Source organism: Xiphias gladius, chromosome 16 (genome assembly GCF_016859285.1).
Source record: "Xiphias gladius isolate SHS-SW01 ecotype Sanya breed wild chromosome 16, ASM1685928v1, whole genome shotgun sequence".
Lineage (NCBI taxonomy): Eukaryota > Metazoa > Chordata > Actinopteri > Istiophoriformes > Xiphiidae > Xiphias > Xiphias gladius.
Window position 1 is genome coordinate 24,382,891 of NC_053415.1, and position 20,542 is coordinate 24,403,432.

The 20,542-nt window shown below is 44.0% G+C and overlaps 1 protein-coding gene across 3 annotated transcripts in view; it reads left to right on the forward strand.

Annotated features, from left to right (window-relative positions):
- Positions 1 to 11,452, forward strand: part of LOC120801996 (contactin-associated protein-like 5) — an 82,905-nt gene extending 71,453 nt beyond the window's left edge. For 2 of the 3 annotated variants that reach the window (XM_040149398.1, XM_040149399.1), the window contains exons 20-24: positions 219 to 352; positions 2,338 to 2,425; positions 2,635 to 2,835; positions 5,710 to 5,784; positions 9,139 to 11,452. In XM_040149398.1, the coding sequence (XP_040005332.1) occupies positions 219 to 352; positions 2,338 to 2,425; positions 2,635 to 2,835; positions 5,710 to 5,784; positions 9,139 to 9,338 (698 nt within the window). In that variant the 3' untranslated portion in view covers positions 9,339 to 11,452. The remainder of the gene's footprint in view (positions 1 to 218; positions 353 to 2,337; positions 2,426 to 2,634; positions 2,836 to 5,709; positions 5,785 to 9,138) is intronic. The other variant, XM_040149400.1, reaches the window with a different exon arrangement.
- The last annotated feature ends 9,090 nt before the right edge of the window (positions 11,453 to 20,542 follow it).

The window sequence follows — 20,542 nt, forward strand, 5'->3', positions numbered from 1 at the left end:
CAGTCAGTAGGTGTATTCTCATCTCCCATTGTTTCATTATAATGCAATGCACACATACTTGAAAGCAAAGTAGAAGATCTTTTAATGTAAAGTACAGTTTTCGTGTAGTGGATCGGACTTGAGCATCGAACACAATAGGGAAGTGATCATCCTAAAGTGCTCAGATGGGGACCTGGTTAAAGGAGAGCGCTGCACGTCTTTTCATGCTCTGTATCCAGGGAGTCTGCAGATCTGGTATCACCTTCAGACAGACAGGAGTCCGGACGTGTTCAGCCCCGCTCTCAGCAACCTGGCAGACGGACGTCTTCATCGAATCAGAATCCACAGAGTGGGCAAAAACCTCTACGTTCAGGTGGGTCGCGGGCACACAAAGTCTCCCCCGGGAGGATTAGAGATGATGTCCCGTTCTGCAGAAGTGAGTTCATTCAGCACCAGTATCGCTTCCTGCCAATGCAGGAGGCGATACGCAGTTCAAACAGTGCAGTGTAAAATAAAGATAGGGAGGCGGGTTTGCTTTCAGTGCCGGCCCTCCGTGTCCACAATCTGTTTCATATCAGCGGGCAGTGTCCACATTTGTACCATTTAGAGAATAACTTAACATCAGGCTAAAAAGCAGTTCACTGCACTTCTGGGTGAAGGTTTCTAGTCCGTTTTCCACAACCAGCAGGGAGTAGACTGATGCACCCCGGAGTACGCTTTTACTTTTACTGCAGCAGGGTGAGAAGTGCAACCACTGAGGGTCAGCAGAAGATTTCCAAGGGGTGTTAAGTTGCTCTTTAACCATGATCAAATTCCCCCCCTAATCTTTACCAAAGGGGTTTCAGTGGGCTAACATTAGCCAGACGTCCGGATGTTGTAGGAATCCAAATTTCGAGACACCGTAAGACAACATTTTGCAGTTGTGTTCAATGTAAGCAGTCTTTCTGAAATGTTGATGGGAAACTGTAAGGCGCTATGCTTTCCCCAAAATGTAACGTTTGGAAAACAAAATAGTTATAGTTCTGTCAGCCTTGAGTCGAGAAAGAAAAACAGTAAGCATTGATTTGGTGATTTACTGGTCAAAGGACATGTAGATGTCTTGACCAGGCTAACTTTGGTTGAAAAGTGAAACTTTTTTAGAGGTCTATGTTCAATATATTGATGTTTCAACAGTATTTAAATGACTGTATTTCAGTGTGAAGGAGATCCACACTCAAATGGTAGTTTGGACCTACTTCAATATGCTGTTGAAGCATAATTAAATTTAAACGAGATGTCTACGAAACCTTCCCTTTTTTATTCAGATTCAGCTCACTGAGCTGAAAATCTGGACGTGATTAAACCCGTAAAATCACCAAAACCAGTGCTTTCTCAGTAGACAAACATCTCAGAACCATTAAAGTGAAACGTTCAGCTCTTGAACTTGGAATCTGCAGTTTGAAGAAAAAAAAAAAAAAACGCGATCTGAACTTAGGGTCCATTTACAAGCCTTTCATGGCCTTTTCAGTCTCACCTAACAGTCTTCATTAGCTGGTGGAATTTGCCCAGCGCCACAGAACAGTATTGTGCACTGGCAGGGGTTATAATCGCCCCCCTCATCTACGACCCCCTGTTATTATACGGCCACATTTCCACATTTACTTCATTTACTCGGTGATGTCAACTGAGCAAGCACCACCTGCCGATGAAGACCATTAGATACTGTTTCCCTAAAAGGCTACGAAGTGGGTAAATATTATGTTGTTAATCTCAAAGCCAGATTGCATTCATATTAGACTTGAGTTTGCCAGCTATGAGCATCTTGGTCAACATTAAAAACGAAAATATTTTATGTGAAATTGCCACAAAAACGTCACTGACATAACTGCAATAAAATAATACATAGGCCTACTATATGATAGGCTAATGAACCAGTTACAGTGCAACAAAAAAGGTCCAACAAACGATGTGCAACACATATTAATTGATCGAATTCTGCACAATGAAACAACTAATCACATCGACGAGGTCTTACAAGTGAACCTTGTACTTGCCACATTTAACGGCAGCGAGGGTCTACAGCTGCTCTACAGATGTACCTCCTTCAGGCATTTTATAAACGGCAGTAGACATAATCGAAATCCTGCACAAACAACTGCAGATCATCAAGTTAAGTGATGCATCAGAATCAGCATGGTAGAGCAGAAGCAAAAGGTCTAAATCACTTCAAAGCTAACTGTGGGCGGATATGGAGCTGTGTGAGGCTGCAGAGAAAATTCTCGATCTATAATGTATTGAAATGTGCTGCTGCTGCTGGTGTTACCTCGGTTCAGATTTCTTGTAACCGGCTTGTTATTTGATTTCTCTCCACTCAACCAGATCGACCAGGACATCCACAGAAAGTACATGCTGTCATCTGATGCAGAGCTGATCTTAATCAGATCCTTGACATTGGGCAAAGTCACCAGTAAGTGCCCCCATGATTTCCAGAGGATTGCTGAAAAACTCTGACGTCACCCCCCTTATTGTGGTCGTATCGTCCTACCCGTTCTTCATTTCCTGTTGCCGTTCCTTCTCCATCTGTGACTTGGTTACTCAGAAATCACCGTAATTCAATAAATCGAACTCGTCACCATCGGTAACAACGTATACTTTCACCTAACTGTATCTCTGTAGGGAGGGAGAATCTCAATGAGGACGTAACGCAGGCGGCCTCTAAAGGTTTCATTGGCTGCCTCTCCTCGGTCCAGTTCAATCATGTGGCACCGCTGAAGGCAGCGCTCACGAATCGAGGAAGCTCACTGGTCACCATCCGGGGCCCATTGGTCCAGTCAAACTGTGGAGCGCTGGCGGAGTCCACCTCGCACACTCTGCAAGGTAAAACGCTCACGCACTCTGCTGTTAAATTGGCCCATTCGGCGCCGAAACAAGGGTGATTTCCAGGTTGAGTTTCATTCTAAGAAATAAACACTTGCTGCTGCTCTGCCTCGCCCGGCCTCAGGTTTTCCTTGTAAGCACGCAGAAGGGCAGGGAGGTCCCAGAACAGAGCCATATCGCCGAAATATAACTTCCTGCAATTTTTAAAATTGTCTTTTTGTCTAAAGCTGTCCTGCCTGAACTCTCCTTCCCTCTGCTGCACTTAAAGGTATACTATCCAGGATGTGGATTTTTTTGGATTTGATTCTAGTGGGTCATAATAGGGGTTACTTTTGTATGAGTCAATTCTTTGTTTCTTAGCAGACATCGGACGTACTACACAGACAGAATTTTACACTCTTGGGACTGCTGCTTAAGGAATCACTTGTCTGTCCATGTCAGGGTCCCGTAGAAATGATTCAGTTAATCCGTTTACTAGGGTCGGGTTCTGACAGTCCATTTTGGACCTGGTTCCTGTTTGGCAAAATACCCGGGTTAGCGGAGCTAACAAATCTCTAATCAAACCTTTTGTCTCTCCTGATTTGCAAAGACCGGTTTTGCAAACATGAAGGTAACGTTAGCAGCTTCTCATTTATAGAAAACGCTGACCGCTGCTTTCGCTGGTTAAAATGACCAACGTCACCTGCTGTAGATAACATCAGCTGTAGCTAATGAATGTTAATTCGGTCACAGCCACACTAAAACCTTTTGTCTGTCGGTTAATGTCCTCTCTCCAAGCTGCTGACTCTTTGCTTGTGGGGCTGATCTCTCTGTAACATCAGTCTACGTCCGCGAGGGAACCGTTTTTTTTTTTTTTAAGTAGCTTGACAATGCAAACGAGCGGAGGCTCTCCAGAGAAAAGATCTGCTGATCGCAGCACATTAAATAGAGGAGAGCCCCAGTTCAGCTTTTTATGCTGATGAAAATCAATATTTTCTTACCTCATTAATTTTATAATTCTGAATCAGAAGGTCCATCATTTGGATCAAGTAGTGTGTGAGGGGTCAGGTGTACAAGCCGGTATGTCCCAGCTGTTATATCAGTGTGTCAGAACAATCAATACCAATCGCTCCAGCTCATTTTTAGGTTGTGAAAATTAATTTGTCCAGCTTAACTAATGTTAATGTAGATCAATGTAGTAGCTAGGTCTAAAAAACTATAGTATTCCTGGCTTCCGGTCCAACAACAGCTGCTCACAGATCTAAACTGAATCTTTGACATGTAGTTATTTATAACATGAAAGCTAAACCTAATGAGATTTGAAAGGATTGGGATTTGGAGAAATGCGATCAAACCCCGACCCTACTGTTTACACGTTTTGATTAACAAATTTTTCGGGGGCACAACGATCCCTCCTCCTGCGCATGATCAGGTTTCGATTCCGAGGGGGCACGGGGAGGAGGGGTTATTTACCGACGGGCCCGTTTGCGAGAGAGGGATGGAGAGAGAGCGAAAGAGAGACAGCGACAAATGACCATTTTCACAGTAAGAGTGGGGGGGGGGTCAGATATCAGATGAAAAGTTGGGATGTGGTTTGAACACATATTTATGTTATTATTCACATATTTATATGTAAATATGTCTGCACCCTTTGACCCCCTGGATGGTGGGCCTGTCTGAGTTAAGCCCTCGAAAGTATCTGGAAATGGAAATGGAAAATGAACCTATCATCTCGACGCATAACGATCAGTCTGCTTGGCTTCTTATTTAAGTGTCGCAGCTGAGAGAACCTGCTTGCAACTACTGACTTGCGAATTGGGCACATTACAGTCTGTCCAAACCAGACACACGTCAGCTGTGTTTTTCGGTCGTCTGCCTGACGGAACAGATGCACTTCTATTTTCATTGATGAAGCTGTCACCAGCCCCATAACAGCAACACAAATGTCTTCACACTTCAGATGTTCGGGTTTTTTTTCATTGTAAGAACACAATTTTGCATTTGTTTTGTTACAACTAATTAATCATAATGGAGCACACTGTCATGGTCAGAGCTTTTTAATAAGGTGCGGCAGCTAATGCTTTGACATAAAGCATAAAGTCTTCAACATGGTGAGAAAAAGGCGGTACCAGTGACTCTCACAGGATGGAGCGGTTCTGCCTAAGTCTAGCCAATGCCGTGTTCTCCCGGCGTATCAGCCACCACATTAAAACCGGTGACTGGCTTTAATGTGGTGGCTGATCGCTGTATAAATATACATCAGAAACATATCAGAAAACCGTAATATTTTATAATGTGACATGATAAAATATAATTTTAAGATGCTGCCCTAATTGTCCTGTCTGTTGAGGCACCAGGTGGAGCTCAGAGTTGGCTGAAGTTCTCTCATCCGCAGGATAATGGAAATTGTTTTGGCAGTTACACGAAACAGCTCGTCTTGCGGAGCCACAACTTCCGACCACTCTCATACCCCATTCAGTCTGACATTTTGACATGGGTTGGGAGGATCAGCACTCGGTACATCAGCTAACCCTCCGTCCGACCAAGGTCTAACGCAGGCTGTAAAGGCCGAGCATCTCTATTAGGGATGAAAACTTAAATCGGTGATGTCGAGATGACGTGATGTTGACGACATTTAGATGTCATTTAACCAACCAGAGAGGTGGAGCAACAAAAAACAAATATGTTGCGAGTAGAGGAGGAGAGAAATGAAACTGAAACTAAACTTACTTTGGTTATCACGTAATATAATTCTCTGTAATTCTAGGGGCTTAGCAGTGAAGTGTATTGAGCCACACTACACAAGACCACCATAGATTCCAGAGATCTTAACATTACACTCCTGTATAATGGGGCCATTAATGAATTCCCTCTTTCTCGTTTCTGCTTTTCCAGATCAAGCAGTAACAGCCAATAAAGATAAGGAGCAGCGTGGCAATGGCAGCCAGAAGGATTTGGCTGTGATAGCAGGTCTGTTTTCCTCTCTTCTGCGCTGGTTTATTTTATTTTTTTGGTTAATTGAAAATGAGTCCCAGCTGTTAGTTATTTGTCATTCTCTCCATCTGCCCCTGTCTGAATACTTTTTTCTGTTCTCCTGATAACTCAGTCTTAGATCAAGCTCATTTTCATCACTTCATTGCCACTTAGGCAGTTTTTTTTTTTTGTTTGTTGGTTTGTTTTGTTTGAAATTTGATTTACGTTGAAGATGGCAATGTTAAGGGATTAAAGGGTTTATTGTTGTTGACAATAGAGACGTCCCAAGCTGATCTGAGAGAGCAGCACAAAACCAAATCAAGTCGTTTTGAGGAAATAATTCGACAATTTGGGTAAAAACACTTCAGATCTAACCTCAAATAAAAGATAGCAGTTAGGTAAAGGGAGAAGGGGTACTAGCTTTCTGGGGGAGTTTGGTGGTGAAAGTCAGAAGTCTTCAGGCAGACATGGCACCCAACGTAAGGCCCTGACGAATGAGCTGAATTTTGTTTGGACAAGGACCCAAAATAGGCTGATCCACACACACTGCATTTTATGTCAGCAAATCAAAACACAACGCATAAGTTGAACTTCGACACGTTAAAAGATGGCATCCACTATTGTGGTACTTTGACTAGACGTAGTATGGAATTTTGATTAATGTAACATCTGCCTGTAGATAAAAGCAGTACACTCACCGAGCACTTTATTAGGAACACCTGTACACCTGCTTATTCATGTGCTTATCCATCCAGCCAATCGCGTGCCGGCAGTGCAAGGAACAAAATCATGCAGATTCCGGTCAGCAGCAAAAATGCGATCGCAGTGACTTTGACTGTGGCATGACTGTTGGTGCCAGACGGGCTGGTTTGAGTGTTTCTGAAAACTGCTGATCTCGTGGGATTTTTCACACACAGCAGTCTTCAGAGTTTAGTCAGAATGGTGCCAAAATGGTCAGAAGGAGAAAGGCCAGACTGGTTGGAGCCGACAGAAAGGCTACGGTAACTCAGATAACCGCTCCTTACAACCGCGGTGAGCAGAGGAGCATCTCAGGATGCACAGCACGTCCAACCTTGGGACGGATGGGCTGCAATAGCAGGAGACCACGTCGGGCTCCACTCCTGTCAGCCAAGAACAGAAATCTGAGGCTGCAGTGGGCACAGGCTCACCGAAACTGGACAGTTGAAGACTGGAAAAACATAGCCTGGTCTGATGAATCTGAATTTATGGCGAGGCAGCAGATGGTCGGGTCGGAATTTGGCATAAACAGCATGAATCCATGGACCCAACCTGCCTTGTGTCAACAGCCCAGGCTGGTGGTGGTGTAATGGTTTGGGGAATGTTTTCTTGGCACACTTAAGGGCCCCTCAAAACCAGTCAGTCATGGTTTGAATGCCACAGCCTGTCTGAGTATTGTTGCTGACCATGTGCGTCCCTTTATAGCCATAATTTACCATCTTCTAATGGCTACTTCCAGCAGGATAATGCACCATGTCACAAAGCAAAAGTCGTCTCAAACCAGTCAACAGACCCCAGTCACCAGATCTGAATCCAACAGAACACCTTTGGGATGTGGTAGAACAGGAGATTGGCAGCATGAATGTGCAGCTGACAAATCTGCAGAAATGATGCGATGCAGTCGTGTCAACATGGACCAGAATTTCAAAGGAAAGTTTTGAGTAATCCAGGACTCAAAGACCTGAGGCTGTTTTGAGAGCAAAGGGAGGCCCTACCCAGTATTAGTACGGTGTTCCTAATAAAGTGCACAGTGAGTTTACATTTTCATTTTAGGAAAAAACTTATTTGGTTTCTTGCCAAAACTTAGCTGAGACTGTTTATTCCACTCTCGTACATGCACAGTAAATAAGAAGCTGGAGCCAGGGGATGGTTAGCATAGCCTAGCATAGCATAGAGACTGCAGACAGTGGGAAACAGCTAGCTTGGCTCTGCTCAAAGGTAAGAAATTCAGCCTTCCAGCACCTCTAAAGTTCACTAATTAACATGTTCGTTACAATTTGTTCATTTACTTACAAAAACCAAAGTGCAAAAAACCATCAATCTCCTGTCTTATGGGGGGTTGTGTGCAGGAATATTTCTTGGCTGGGTCCAGTTTCCAGGCAACCAGTGGAGACTCCAGAGTTATTTCTTTAGGATCAAGGATCAGATGAAGGCTTTTTTTTTTTTAAATTATCAATATCAGCTCTATAAAGCTTCTTTCATTTCTGTACCATTTAATTTAAAAAAAAAAACCTACAAATAATCTGGATCTTATCTCTATATTGTGTTATCGTCAAAATGCGTGGTGCAAATGACTGTGCGACACGTTCTTGCGACACGAACAATATCCCAGTATGTTAGCACTGCGTAAACGTGTATGTTTGAATAATCCAAAAAGCTTTCTATTTTAAAATGCAAAAGCATAGACTTATTTTGGTCAGAGAAACTAATTTCGCATGGAAAAAAATAAACAGTTACATCAAATGAGGTAATGCATGAATATTCAATGTTTATCAGATCATCAGAACATCGTACATTTTCACCACTGATGCATTATCATGTCATGGACTCTGGAAACGTATTATGATCAAAGCAGAGTTTTTCTTGATGTTTTGGTAATATAAAGAGCAATTAGATATTTAAAACTTGTGGAGAATTAATCCTTTCACGTTTTGTTGTTTAATGATTTCTTCCTTCTCGTAATTTTTATTGTCTTATGGTAATTATTCATACCTGATGGCTTTCCTGCAGTAAATCCTACACACCACCCTTTCTTGAAATAATGATTTCCGTGGCGCTTCAATCCATCAAATTTTGCTCTGCATCTGTGACAACGTTTGTGTTTTCATATCGAACGTTACATATTTGAATCACTTCTGCTGTAATCGACTTAAGAGGAACGATAAATACTGCGCAAAAACAGTCAAGAGCACTGCGATTACATTGGTATCTGAATAAGCTACAATTGGTAATAAACTACAATTTGAATCAAGTAACAGAGCCTCAGCACATGTGTGGTCACGTGACTGCCAGTTACGCTTCTCAGCTTGGTAGTGTTGTCAAAGTGACAAGACGTGTTCGCAAGCACATGCCGACATTGATTTAATGATCTTTGTCCAGTAATTAACATCTGAGCGCTGCGCGTCTTGAGGTTGCTGTATTCTGAAGATTGAGCATGCAGTGCGGGGTTTTGGGTTTAAAGGGGAAGAATTTTGAACGATCAGACTGCTGTGACAGCTGTAACTGGGCGGCGGTTTAGATCAGTGGTCGGAGGTCAGAGAAAGAGACTCGACGGGGACACTGGGGCATTGTCCGCCGAGACCCACTCACGCAACCTCCCCGCTGTGTCCTCAGGTGTGGTCACAGCCGTGGTCTTCATCGCCGCGTGTGCCCTGGCCGTGATGAGCCGCCTCGTCTACCAGCAGCGGCGGGCCCAGGGGAGCGGCGGCAGCGGCATCAAAGAGGAGCACAGAAACAGCATGTACACAGACTACAGGACAGAGATGCACCTCCACAACTCAGTCAGGGACAGCATGAAGGAGTACTACATCTGACCGCAGTGTGCACTCTCGGGCCCCAAGTTGCAAACTTACCTCTCTCTTTCAAAGGATTAACAGGTGGACGTGCTGCTACGGCATTTTCTTACAACAACTCATCTCTGTACAAGTACAAGCAAGTGGCTGAATCTTTACAGCTATTAGTGTATTTGATGTTGGTGAAACTGTCCAAATCGAGCTGCTGTGGTTTCTGTCATTGCAAAATGTGTAAAGCAAAAAGATGAATGTTCTGCAGGGGTGGACAGAGGGACACCGTGAGCGCAGCGAGCAGAAGCTGCCGTCCATCCCCAATGCGCACAACTTACAACATTTTGTTTAAAACCCTCAAATGCTGAATATTTCCACATTTCAGTGGGACTCACTCAATTGTACTCGCAAGTCAGGAAATGTAGGCCAGGCCTGTAAGTTATGCGTGCGTTAGCTGCTGTTTGTTTTTTCAGTGGTGGTGAAAGTTGTAGAAGAAGAAAATGGGACAATACTGCCTATACTGTATGAGTGCCTAATTTGCATACGAGTTTTTATTTTAACATTTTAGATGTTGTTTCGTTTGATTTGCACAAAGGCAGTCGCATTTACATAGAGGGGACCTTATTGTCATTCAGCTCTGCAACCCACGCCACACAGAATAAAAGGAAATTGGAATTTCACAGCCATGCACAACATCTGCCACTTGACAATTAGTCAAGTAATGTTTCATTCACTGAGCTGTTCTTCACTGCACTGTTCGAAGTAGCATGAAGACTTACGAACTTTAAAAAGTCCAATAGATCCGGGAAGGTCTAATCCCTCTCCAGCGCAACACTTTCAAGTGTTTCAAGGTCCAGTCGAGCGTTGTGCACCGTTTGGGCCACATATATTTCGTGATTGGCGATATTTATCTGACGATTTGTGAAATCACGGATTTTAATGTTGATTTAATTGCGCTGATTCTTTGTGTATTAGTTTTCCCGTACAGGAAAATCTAGAATAAACACCTGTGTATACTGTACCATGAGAGTAGCAGACACGAGAAATGACTCTAGAGGGTTATAAGAGTTCAATTTTAAAAAGTAATTGACACAGATACGTACAGTGAGGGGTTTATCAGCCGGACTGCCTTCATGAGCGTCGCTAAACTCTGCAGGCAGCCAGGGATAGCATGGACGGGCTGAGAAACCCTGCGTATAAAATGTCTGATACCGGTGTGTGTGAACCAATCTGGCGAGCCATGGAGCTCCCCGTCGGTATCTTTGGTGTCCCGTGGCATACAGGCAGCGGTTCGGTGTTGTATGTGCAGAAAGTGTTTGGTGCCGCTAGTGCTCACAGAAACAAATTTAACCGGCGTGTGAAGTTTGCAGTAGTAAGAAACAATCCCAGCAGCAAGTTGGTTTTTTTTTTGCAGCTTCTACATCTGCGGTAAGCTCCGGGGGGCAAAATGTGTGACTCACAACCTCCTCTACTACACTTTGTCACAGTACTTGAGTGAATTTGTGCCACTGTTAAAGGTCACGATTCCTTTATTGCAGCTGCGAGCTCGGTGATATGGCAGGAGAAAGGGAGGCCTTTTGTGCAGACTTAGACTGTGAGGCTGCAATCTTTCTATAAATCAGAAAGCGCTGGTACAAAAAGTTTAGTTTGACCATTATTTCTACAGCGCTAGTCAGCTGTGCTTAGGGCTCTTTGCAACCGAAAAAAGGCCACTATGTTACCTGACGTAATTTGTTTATTTATTTACGATTTGGATTACAGGGATAAGAAGCGTTTTCTATATATTTCAAGCAGAATACTTTTTATATACATCTTACACTGGTTGATCATAAGAACAAAACCGTACACACCTAAGACAAAAAGTCTAGAGCAACCTAGAGTTCTTGAGGGCACCTTTCACACCCCAAAACCAAATTTAAAGCATGGACGACTTTTTTTAGATCCTTACCACTACTGTGGCAAAAAAATAAGTTAAACTAAGTTTGACCTGAAGGTGGCGCCAGAGGAAAGAGCGACTTTGCCTAAATTTCCAAATCAGCTTGTCGGGCTCAGCTCTGTATTATCAGATTTAGCTCATTAACCACTGGCTTCAGCTGCTCTTAGGCAGGTTAGCCGTCTCTGTCAACATCATTTGTACTTCAAGCTTAACGCGCTAAGCATAAGGGTTAAGCCCCCCCCCCCAAAAAAAAAAAAAACTGCATCTGAGGATGACAGGAGTGCGGCATTCGTTTTTTTTTTTTTTTTTAAGTATTCTGTCATGAACTAAAGTGTCGGACGAGTCATTATAATTCGTCCTCTTGGGATCCTAAATGTCTGTATAAAATTTCACGGAGAGCAACCCGACGATTGTGAAGACACTTTACTCTTGATTCCAATTTGCGGACCAACGCGCCGATGAACGGATGGACGAAAAGACTGACAAACTCTATCGCCCTTCCAGGAGCCCCACCGCCGCCATGGCTAAAGATCACGTGACTGGAAGTGACACGAGAGTGGCCTGGTGGAGAGATAGGGTCCTGAGCCTCTGGACCTTATCCGTGCATGTCCTTATAATCTAAATATGTCTCAAGATCTGATAGTCTGCAGATCTCCAGTATCAGAGAATGAAAACATACCTCTCAGAGTGTTTAGGTTATATTACAATGGGTAATATCACGTGGATACTTCTTCATAATGATTTGTATAGCTGCAGTTTTATTAAGGATCTATTGTATAGATGTATAATTTAATAATAAAAGTGAATATATTGTTAATCCTCTGTTGTAAAATGACTTGACTTCAACTTCTAAAAAGGGGCTTCACCTGTTATTGAGATGTTTCAAGGCTGTGTAGTCTCGAGTAGCCAGACCTGTCTCCACAGCGCGGTGTCAGTGCTGGTGGGTGGTCTCTGGCTTGTTTGTATTCCTTTAAACCGATCGCCGTCGTCTCGGGCGGAGCCAAGCCCAGGATGCAGCGGCAGTGCCCCTGCAAAGCAGTGTCGCAGGGGGGGACCTCGTTTTGGCGGAACGAGTGCACGTGGAGAGCCGCTCACTGCCGTTGACACGGCTCATTCGCCCGCGAAAAGAAAATGCCACACAAAAGCAGTGAGAGGCGTACGTCGACCGTGTGACTGCACGGTCCCGATCTTTGTCCAAACATGCCGTTTTCATCCTGTAGGTGTTTCCCAATGCGAAGGGGATTGGGAAAAACGGTAAAAGGCCGGAGGCGGAAGGGGAGGAGAAAGCGTGGCCAACGGCAGGCCTGTACCCACAGCCTACATCTGGTGAGTCAGACGAAAAGGCTCCGAAACTTTGACCTCTGAGTCTTTTTTTCCTGTGGCAGCAGGAACCCCGAATCAGCAGCTTGAACACTGAATCGTTATGGTTGCAGGTGGGAATCAACTGAGGGGGAACAATGTGGCCACACTAGTGCCTCCTGTTGTTTGGATGGGGCACACGCACCGGTAGGGCTGAGATCTGGAGGGGAAAAGCACGAACCTTTCGTAAAGTGCCCTCTTGGCAAAGGTCCTTGCTGGCAGGTGAAAAGATTTATTGTTTGGCGTTTTGTTTTTTTTTTGTTTTTTTTTAAATATTTAGCTCTAGAGCTGTAATTCCTTTTTTTTTTTTTAAAAAGGACTATTTGCAGTGTTATTTCTTATCGTTGCATCTAATTGTTGAAATGTAAACAGCCTTTAAACACTCCACATACGGACGCTTGGTGGGGAGTCACTTTTTAACACGCTGGGCAGCCCGATGGGAGAGCTGTCTCCTTAAAGTTCCATTTCCAAACTGCAACAGAAAACGTTATTGCGACTGGGTTACGGTTTTCATTAACATAACGAGGATTCGTTGTTAATTTACAATTTGAAAATACATTGATGCTGAATCTATTAGTAAAAATGGCCACAGACAACGTATTTGTTTGTCCATCAAAATATCCGATCCCGCAGTACCATACCAATTTGTAGTGACTACAGCGTTATTAAACCTTTTTCTGGTCATGTTTACACACTCACAAGCGTTGGGAGTGAGAGCGGGCTGGACAGACAGCTACACCGTGTAGCTGACCTAAATCTTGTCCAGCAATAAAAGGGGCTTTTTATAATAATAAGCTAGTAACACTCCTGACCAGTGACTTAAGGGCCTTCGTGTTTATCGTGTCACCATGGGTGAAAGGCCATTACACTTTGTGGGATGGCTTGGTGATGAATTTAGTGGTAATTAGGTTCGAGAATTCTGGCACTTTATGGCAGTTTATACCGATCAGCCACAACAGTAAAAGCGGTAACTGCTTTTTAATGCTTTTTACGATCGGGGGATATACGACTTGCTCCACGCCTGTGCTACTTTAGCAATTAAATGGAAAACCGGAAACAGTTTTGTCTCATTTAAAACGCATTGACTGATTTCACTTCATCCAAATACGCCCTGTTCTAATTTTGATTAATACTGCACCTTACTTTGTAAGAGGAGCGGTGAAAACCTAATAACTTTACATGTCTTTATACTCAGTCACATGGCCAAGCTTTCCTCCAAATGACAATATAGCTAACAGGCAAAAGTAGTTGTGATCATATCAATAAAAACCTCATTGGGGAGCTGCTGCACTGAAAGATAAATCAAATAATAATACACTAAAAAATGGTCCATTTGGATATTTTCATACAAAGTAATGTGTCAGTCTCAACACTATGTATCGTTACGAATTGCAGAACTGAAATCAGTGATTCATTTTTTTCCATTTTTTGAGTTACAGTAAACAAAAACATGAACGCCACATGTCCGATCGAGAGGTTCGTGTGCGCGGCCGCAACTGGCCGCATGGGCTGAGCGCCACGTGGCGGGTGTCTCCTGGCGGGGCAAGAGGTGAGGTCTCGCCCCACAGCTTGAGATCCCTGGTGCGGACGATTTTTCTCTTCTCTATTCTGTGCGATGCCATTTGCAATTGCTTCCTTTCAGCGCTTACGAACTTACTGAATTACAGCACGACCGCAATTCTATACATAATTCCATTGGCCCCTCTTGAAGTAATTAATAAGGATTTATGTTTTCAGTGACTCCGAAAAGGGATGTGCACTTTTCCCCAGCAATAGTAAAAGCAGCTACGGCCAGTAGCTTATACCAGCCGGTGCCCCCTGAGTGCACATGAGGGACTGGCCGATAACCTAATGGCCTTTTAAAAGCAGCTCTCACAAACATTGTCTCCACGTTCTGCTACGTCTCCTGCTCGCGCCGGATGTGAGGGGTCGCAAGGTGCAGGGGGACTCCGGAGAGCGTCCGACAGACTAAACCGTGCACGATTTGTAGCTTATGTGATATTTCGTGCTGCTTATCTATTCAAAACTGCCTGTACGTATAATTCAGAAGAAAACTTTTTGGCATGTGGTGCTCCTTTTTCTTCTTATGTGTGCCTCTGAGTGCCTGCGATGTGAGCACAAACAAAAGCAAATAAAATGTCCCACTTTTTTGCCTTCAAAGGCTTCACTTTTCCTTTTTTTCTTTTTCTTTTTTTAATTCGTAGCAAAATCTTGCAGGGCACTGTCCAAACTATTTTACCAGATATCTGCACAGTTCAAGTACAACATACTATTTTAATACCTCCAGAGGATATGTGAATCACTGCGGCGTTGGCAATTTATACTTGCCTCCCGTCTCCGAGATCATGTATGAGGTTATAATTGGACCTGATTTCACAGCGCAGTAAATCGCGACGCAGCCCCCCAACATGACAAAGCCACGTTCAAGTCGGTGAATCGCCGCACTTTGACTGATTGAGTAAAGATGAAGCGTGTGTTGCTCCTGTTTTCCAGACCGTCGTCTGGCTCTGAGTAGCGGTCGGGTTGGAGGAGCTTTGAAATGCATCCTTGGTGTCAGTAAATGCAGTTTACATTTTGAGTTGCGGTGCACAAACCCAAGCTCGTGTCCTGCAGCCACTGGACGTGGTGTTATGATTCCACACACTGCCCTTGCATATTATTGCTGCTAGTAGTAAGCAGGTATTATCCAGCAGGGCTAATAGTTGCTACGCATATGCTCCTTGCTTGCTATATAATTCACTGGCTTATACAATTAGCGTCTGAGTGTACACAAGAGACCGACAAATACTTTAATGGCCTTTTGGAAATTACCTCTCATTACAGTTTTTTCAAGGGTGTAACGTAATGGGGGACAAAACCAGTGGGAATTCAATTTCTGAAAAAATTGAGAGGATGGTAGTTTAACGGTTTAAACTTGAGACTGAAGTCAGGTCAGGTCCAGAAGGTAGAGGTAGAGGGCCTGTCCCTGATGGCTGCCCCCCCATCCCCATCGTTGTTGCAGGTTCGTTGTTTCTCTGAGCTCCAGGGACAACCCAGCAAGGGCCCACAGTGAGATGCAGGGTCCCTGGATTAAGTGTGCGGCATCTTTCAACACGACGGAACTCTCAAAGGCATCAAATAAAACATTGTGGACACAGTGCACGTGCGTGCCCGCCGCATTATGAATTGTTCATGGCGGTTCGGCCGAGCCGCAGGAGGAATTTCTCAACATTTCTTCACCCGAGGTCACGTCTCCGCGGCTTTTCGCCCTCAGGTCAGGTTTAGTCTTCGAGTTTCGGGGCAGACGAGTCTCGTTTTCTCAGCTCAAGTGCAACTCAAGTGCAAGTCCCAAGTCTCAGGTCTACAGCGCTGCGTCACAGCGAGCGCTAAGGGATAACAATTTGAAGCGCACACACAGTCGCATCAGACCAGCACTAATGTGAGTGCACCTGCGTACGTATGCATGCATATAGGCGGATGTATATACAGAGACACAGGCGTGTGTTCGCACTATAGATATGCTAAAGTTGCTAAAATCTACAGCCCATGTTTATACATTTCAGCTCTTACACTTTACCTCTATAAGAGCTCAGTGTCAACAGGCTGGTACCTGTAGGTGTGAGAGATTTGCTGTGTGGTTCTGTTCTGCCCATGACTTCATGCTCTGGTGGCCGTATCGTCGAGCGTCGGTCGCTCTCCTTCCGTCTAACCGGTTGTGTTTGGGGTTTTTTCCGTTCTGGTTAATTGAAGCGCTGTGGAAACAGAACAACCCCGTTGTCCTATGAATTATGTTTATATGCAGCTCGTGTTTGCGTCCCACGCTTCAACAACAGGTTAACATCCAGTCGCTTTTTTTTAATTTCATCTAACCTGGACCCTTATCTTTCCCAACCATGAATAAAAGGGAACAAAATGAAGGATGACCACATATATTTTCTTTTTAGCATAACTTTGGATGCTTAAAGTGGCCGTAGAGCTATTGCGCTGACTTCCAGGTACTTGTTTAGCTCTGTGGCCCCACAGCTTTACTGTACTTTGGTTCACTCGCTGCTCCCATAGTGTCACTTTTGGCTGCAGCAGGCAGGTGTTTTGAGCAAAACGGCTCTAAAAAGCCACCGTACATGACCCTGCTCAGCACCGGACAGCAGACAGACACAGTCAGTGAGACCAAGAGCAGAGCTGAAGGAGAGCGACGGTCTTCAGTTGGCCACAAACTGGCGAATGCTAATTTTGCTCCACAACTGCTGGTTATGTAAATAAGCAACCGTTTGCTAACAAGGTCACCAACCATATCAACCTAACAGGCGATGATACGACCATGTTGATTTCAAGGCGTGTTTCCACTGCCCCCTAAAAAATAAACAAACAAATCAGTTATGGCAGGTTTAACATGTTCGACTCATGTTCTTCGGTTAAAACACGTTTCACTTTTACAGCAGCGGATGAAGGCCTACCTACAGTACGTTTTCTGCCAATGTATCTCAGAAACGCTTCTCAAATTCGACCGAGAGCAGGGCAGAGCCACTGACGTTACTTTAAACTCAGAAATAGACGCCTTTAAGACCGGCTCCCACATCATGAATGTTCCAGCCCTGAACTTATCCACCAAAAATAATGTAGTTAGCTGATTGGAAGTAACGCTAGGTTCCTACTGCAGGCTAAGCTAGTTAGCCAGGCACATTGATATTAGTGGGTTACAGTGAAACACACCGTTTTCAAGACTTCTTTTCATCCTGTTTGTGTTGGCCATTCTGCCCCTGTACCTGCCATAGTCCACCCACCCACCAGATGTCTTTGGACTTTCCCCGTGTTCCAGCTGCTCACCTGTTTCCAATTCCGCCTTCCCCCGCCTACGTACACCTGTTCCTCGTTTCCCTCGCTCTCTCCCCACTATATTTACACCAGCCCCTTTTTCCCAGCTTATTTTCCAGACTGTTGCACATGTCTCAGTGTGGCTCCCTTTGTGCCGCTCATGCTGTGGACTGTCTCCTTGCCTGCTGCCTGTATTTTTTTTTTTTCCTACCCGTTGTCTGCCTCTAAGCCTGGTCTTCATCATCTGTTCTATTAAAGTATCTGATGTTGTCTGCTCTTCGGCCCCCCCTGCCCGTGCTCTTACCACCAGCCTTGACAGATACCTGCCATCACTCTTACTTGGAAACTCCGAAACTTTACCTGCGCGCTTGATTAAGACCGGACAATCGTTTGGGTCTAGGAAGGGGTCAGTTTGTGTGGCCTGGCCACTCAGGCCGCGCACCGGAGGGGGGTGCTGGTAATTGAACCTGGTGTATGTGTGTTAATTTCAGCATTGCTCTATGCAAAGAGGAGCTGAGTGGCTATGGAGCTGTATGAGGGGGCTCTATTTGTGTGTTTATGAGGTTAGTATGCATAATTATCCATACCAATCATGTTAAATTGGGCAGAAAATATACAGTACCAGACACAAGTTGTGATAAGTGAATCTCTGTCAGTTTGATGTAATGAAATATTAATGTAATAAAGTAATGACTCCATATTGGTAACAGCCTCACAGCTGGTACTCATTTTAAATTAGCCCAGATGGATTCACATGTGTCCCATTCACCAACTGTTGCCCTCCATGTGCTTGAATTTCTCTCTCCTTTTTGTCCCGAGATAAGAACACATTCTCACACACACACACACATTTGTCTAACAAACCAGAAAATGAGATGAAGTTGTTGGAATCACCTGCACTACCTATTCATTAGATTCAGACTTTTTATTTTGACTTCGGGGGCCCCCCCTACACAAACTCCAAGGAGCACAGTTACTGTTTATAGCCTGAAGAAAAGTTGGAGACACAGTTTCTTTCCAACAAACTTCTTATTGATCTGTGGTGTACAGGATACACTTAACTTCCTGTACGCGAGGTGCCTGACTGAGCTTGCAAACAAATTTATTTCAGGTACTCATTGTACGTTTAATGACAGCCTGCAGATACTGAACCAGCAGGTTTGAGGGTGAGCCAGACTTTTGAAACTAATCACGGCACATTAAAAGTGAGCAACGGCAAGCGAAGCTAATTCGAGCTTATTTAGGCTGGTAGAACATCAGATCCTGGACACGGACGGGCCGAAAACGACAGGAACATATTTCAGCTTTTCAGAAAGAGTGACAAAAGAGAGCCTTTATACACTGATACGGCTGGAACTAAGTCGAGCCAAATGAGAGTGTGAAAGTTTCAGCTAATGAAATGCTTCATTTGAAGGCCCCGACATCAGGGCAGACACTGCAAGGCCACTGCGAGCCTCCGACAACTCCCACACTTGGCTGCCTGTGGGCAGATCCATTGAGCTGTCGGTCCAAATACAATTTAGCGCTACTTCCACTGTTGTTTTTTTCAGCTCACGGTACCACAGAATAATGCAGAACCTGCTTCTGTTTATAATGACTTAAGGAGTAAAATACTAAGCTGCAAAATTACACTCATTTATTCTAAAATATGAGTCTTATGCCCTCATTTTGTGTGTAGGTGCACAGCTATGCAGCGAGCTAAACAGACTCCAATTTAAGTTTTGAATACGGGACTTGTTCTTCGTAGTTTTTTACCGAAAGCAATTCTGAAATACAAAAAATCAGGTACCAACAAGAGTTAGACCAAAGGTATTGTAAAAATGCATTGGATTTACACAATATACTAGATGTCAAACTAGTAATTCGTCATTCTGGGTGGGATTCTATCCATCTGAAAATTACAGGGTGTGGTCTGTAATAGACATGGACATTCAGCCGGACGTGGTCCGGAAAAAGAGGAAGCTAAAGATACTGCGTGAGGTGAATTTAAATCGAAATTACACATCGATATCATTCAGTGTGATTTACACTTCCAGAGCATATCGTGATCTCTGATGTCCATTGTTTATACATCTGCTTAGGAATCACAGAAACCCCGACAGTTCGGAACTTGCCTGGGAATCATCGCATTTTCTTCAGTGTCAAAGTAATCAAGTGATAGTTGTCTGTACACCCATGGGTACATTGCAAACATGGCTAAAATGTGATGTTAGCATGTTTTTACATCTATCAGATTACCAAAAACATTTTTGACTTAATCCACTTTCACACAAAAGTACACTGAGCTGATTTTAAAAAAAAAAAATAGAAGGACAAGCAACTCCTAATGCAGACAAAAATCAGATCCACTTTAAAATACAAGGACCTCTCTCCAGGTGGAATTTAAATTACAGCAGGAGGACCAGCGAGTTCAAAAAAAAAAAAAAAAACTATAAATAATTGCAGCTGTAATTAGTATTGGAGAGGGAGTGAAAAATGACCCTCATTCACTCGATGGGATCAAAATCACTGACCAGGGGAGGTAATGGTGAAATCACCCGACCTCCACAAGATGAATAAGCCCAATCTGAATGGGGCTTTAAACTGCTGGAACTGTGACAGTGGCAGGTTGTTTTCTAACAACAGACCACCCAGCTGTAACCCGCTGCTGGCGACAGAATACTCCCCACCTGGCACCGTACCCACTGTGTTTTTTATTTATCTGGAACAGCCTCTTATCTCGCTTGTCCTTAGGAAGAAGGATGACTTCAGAGGCCAGGCTCGGGAAGAGTAAGGCGTACAGTAACCGGCGCAGCTGTGGTAAAACGAAGGCTGGGTGTATCGCCGCGTTGCTAACCGCCAGCAACAGAGGTTTGGATTCGATTCGATGCGATTTTGAGCCTTGACCATTCGGTCGCATCAGATAAATACCAGTGCTGCGTGAAGCGTTTCTCAGACCTCATCCTAGCATATGTTTCTTCCGCATTCAACAAGTGAGCAACACCGTTGTTTCCTTGAATACAAAATGTTTAAAGAGCACATTACAGGCTAAACTGTAAACACATTTCCCAGTTATAAAACTGTGGACCGAGAATTCATTTTCCCTGGCAAATGCAAAAAAAAAACAAATTCATGGTATATCTATTTTTTTTTTTTCTTTTTACGCCAA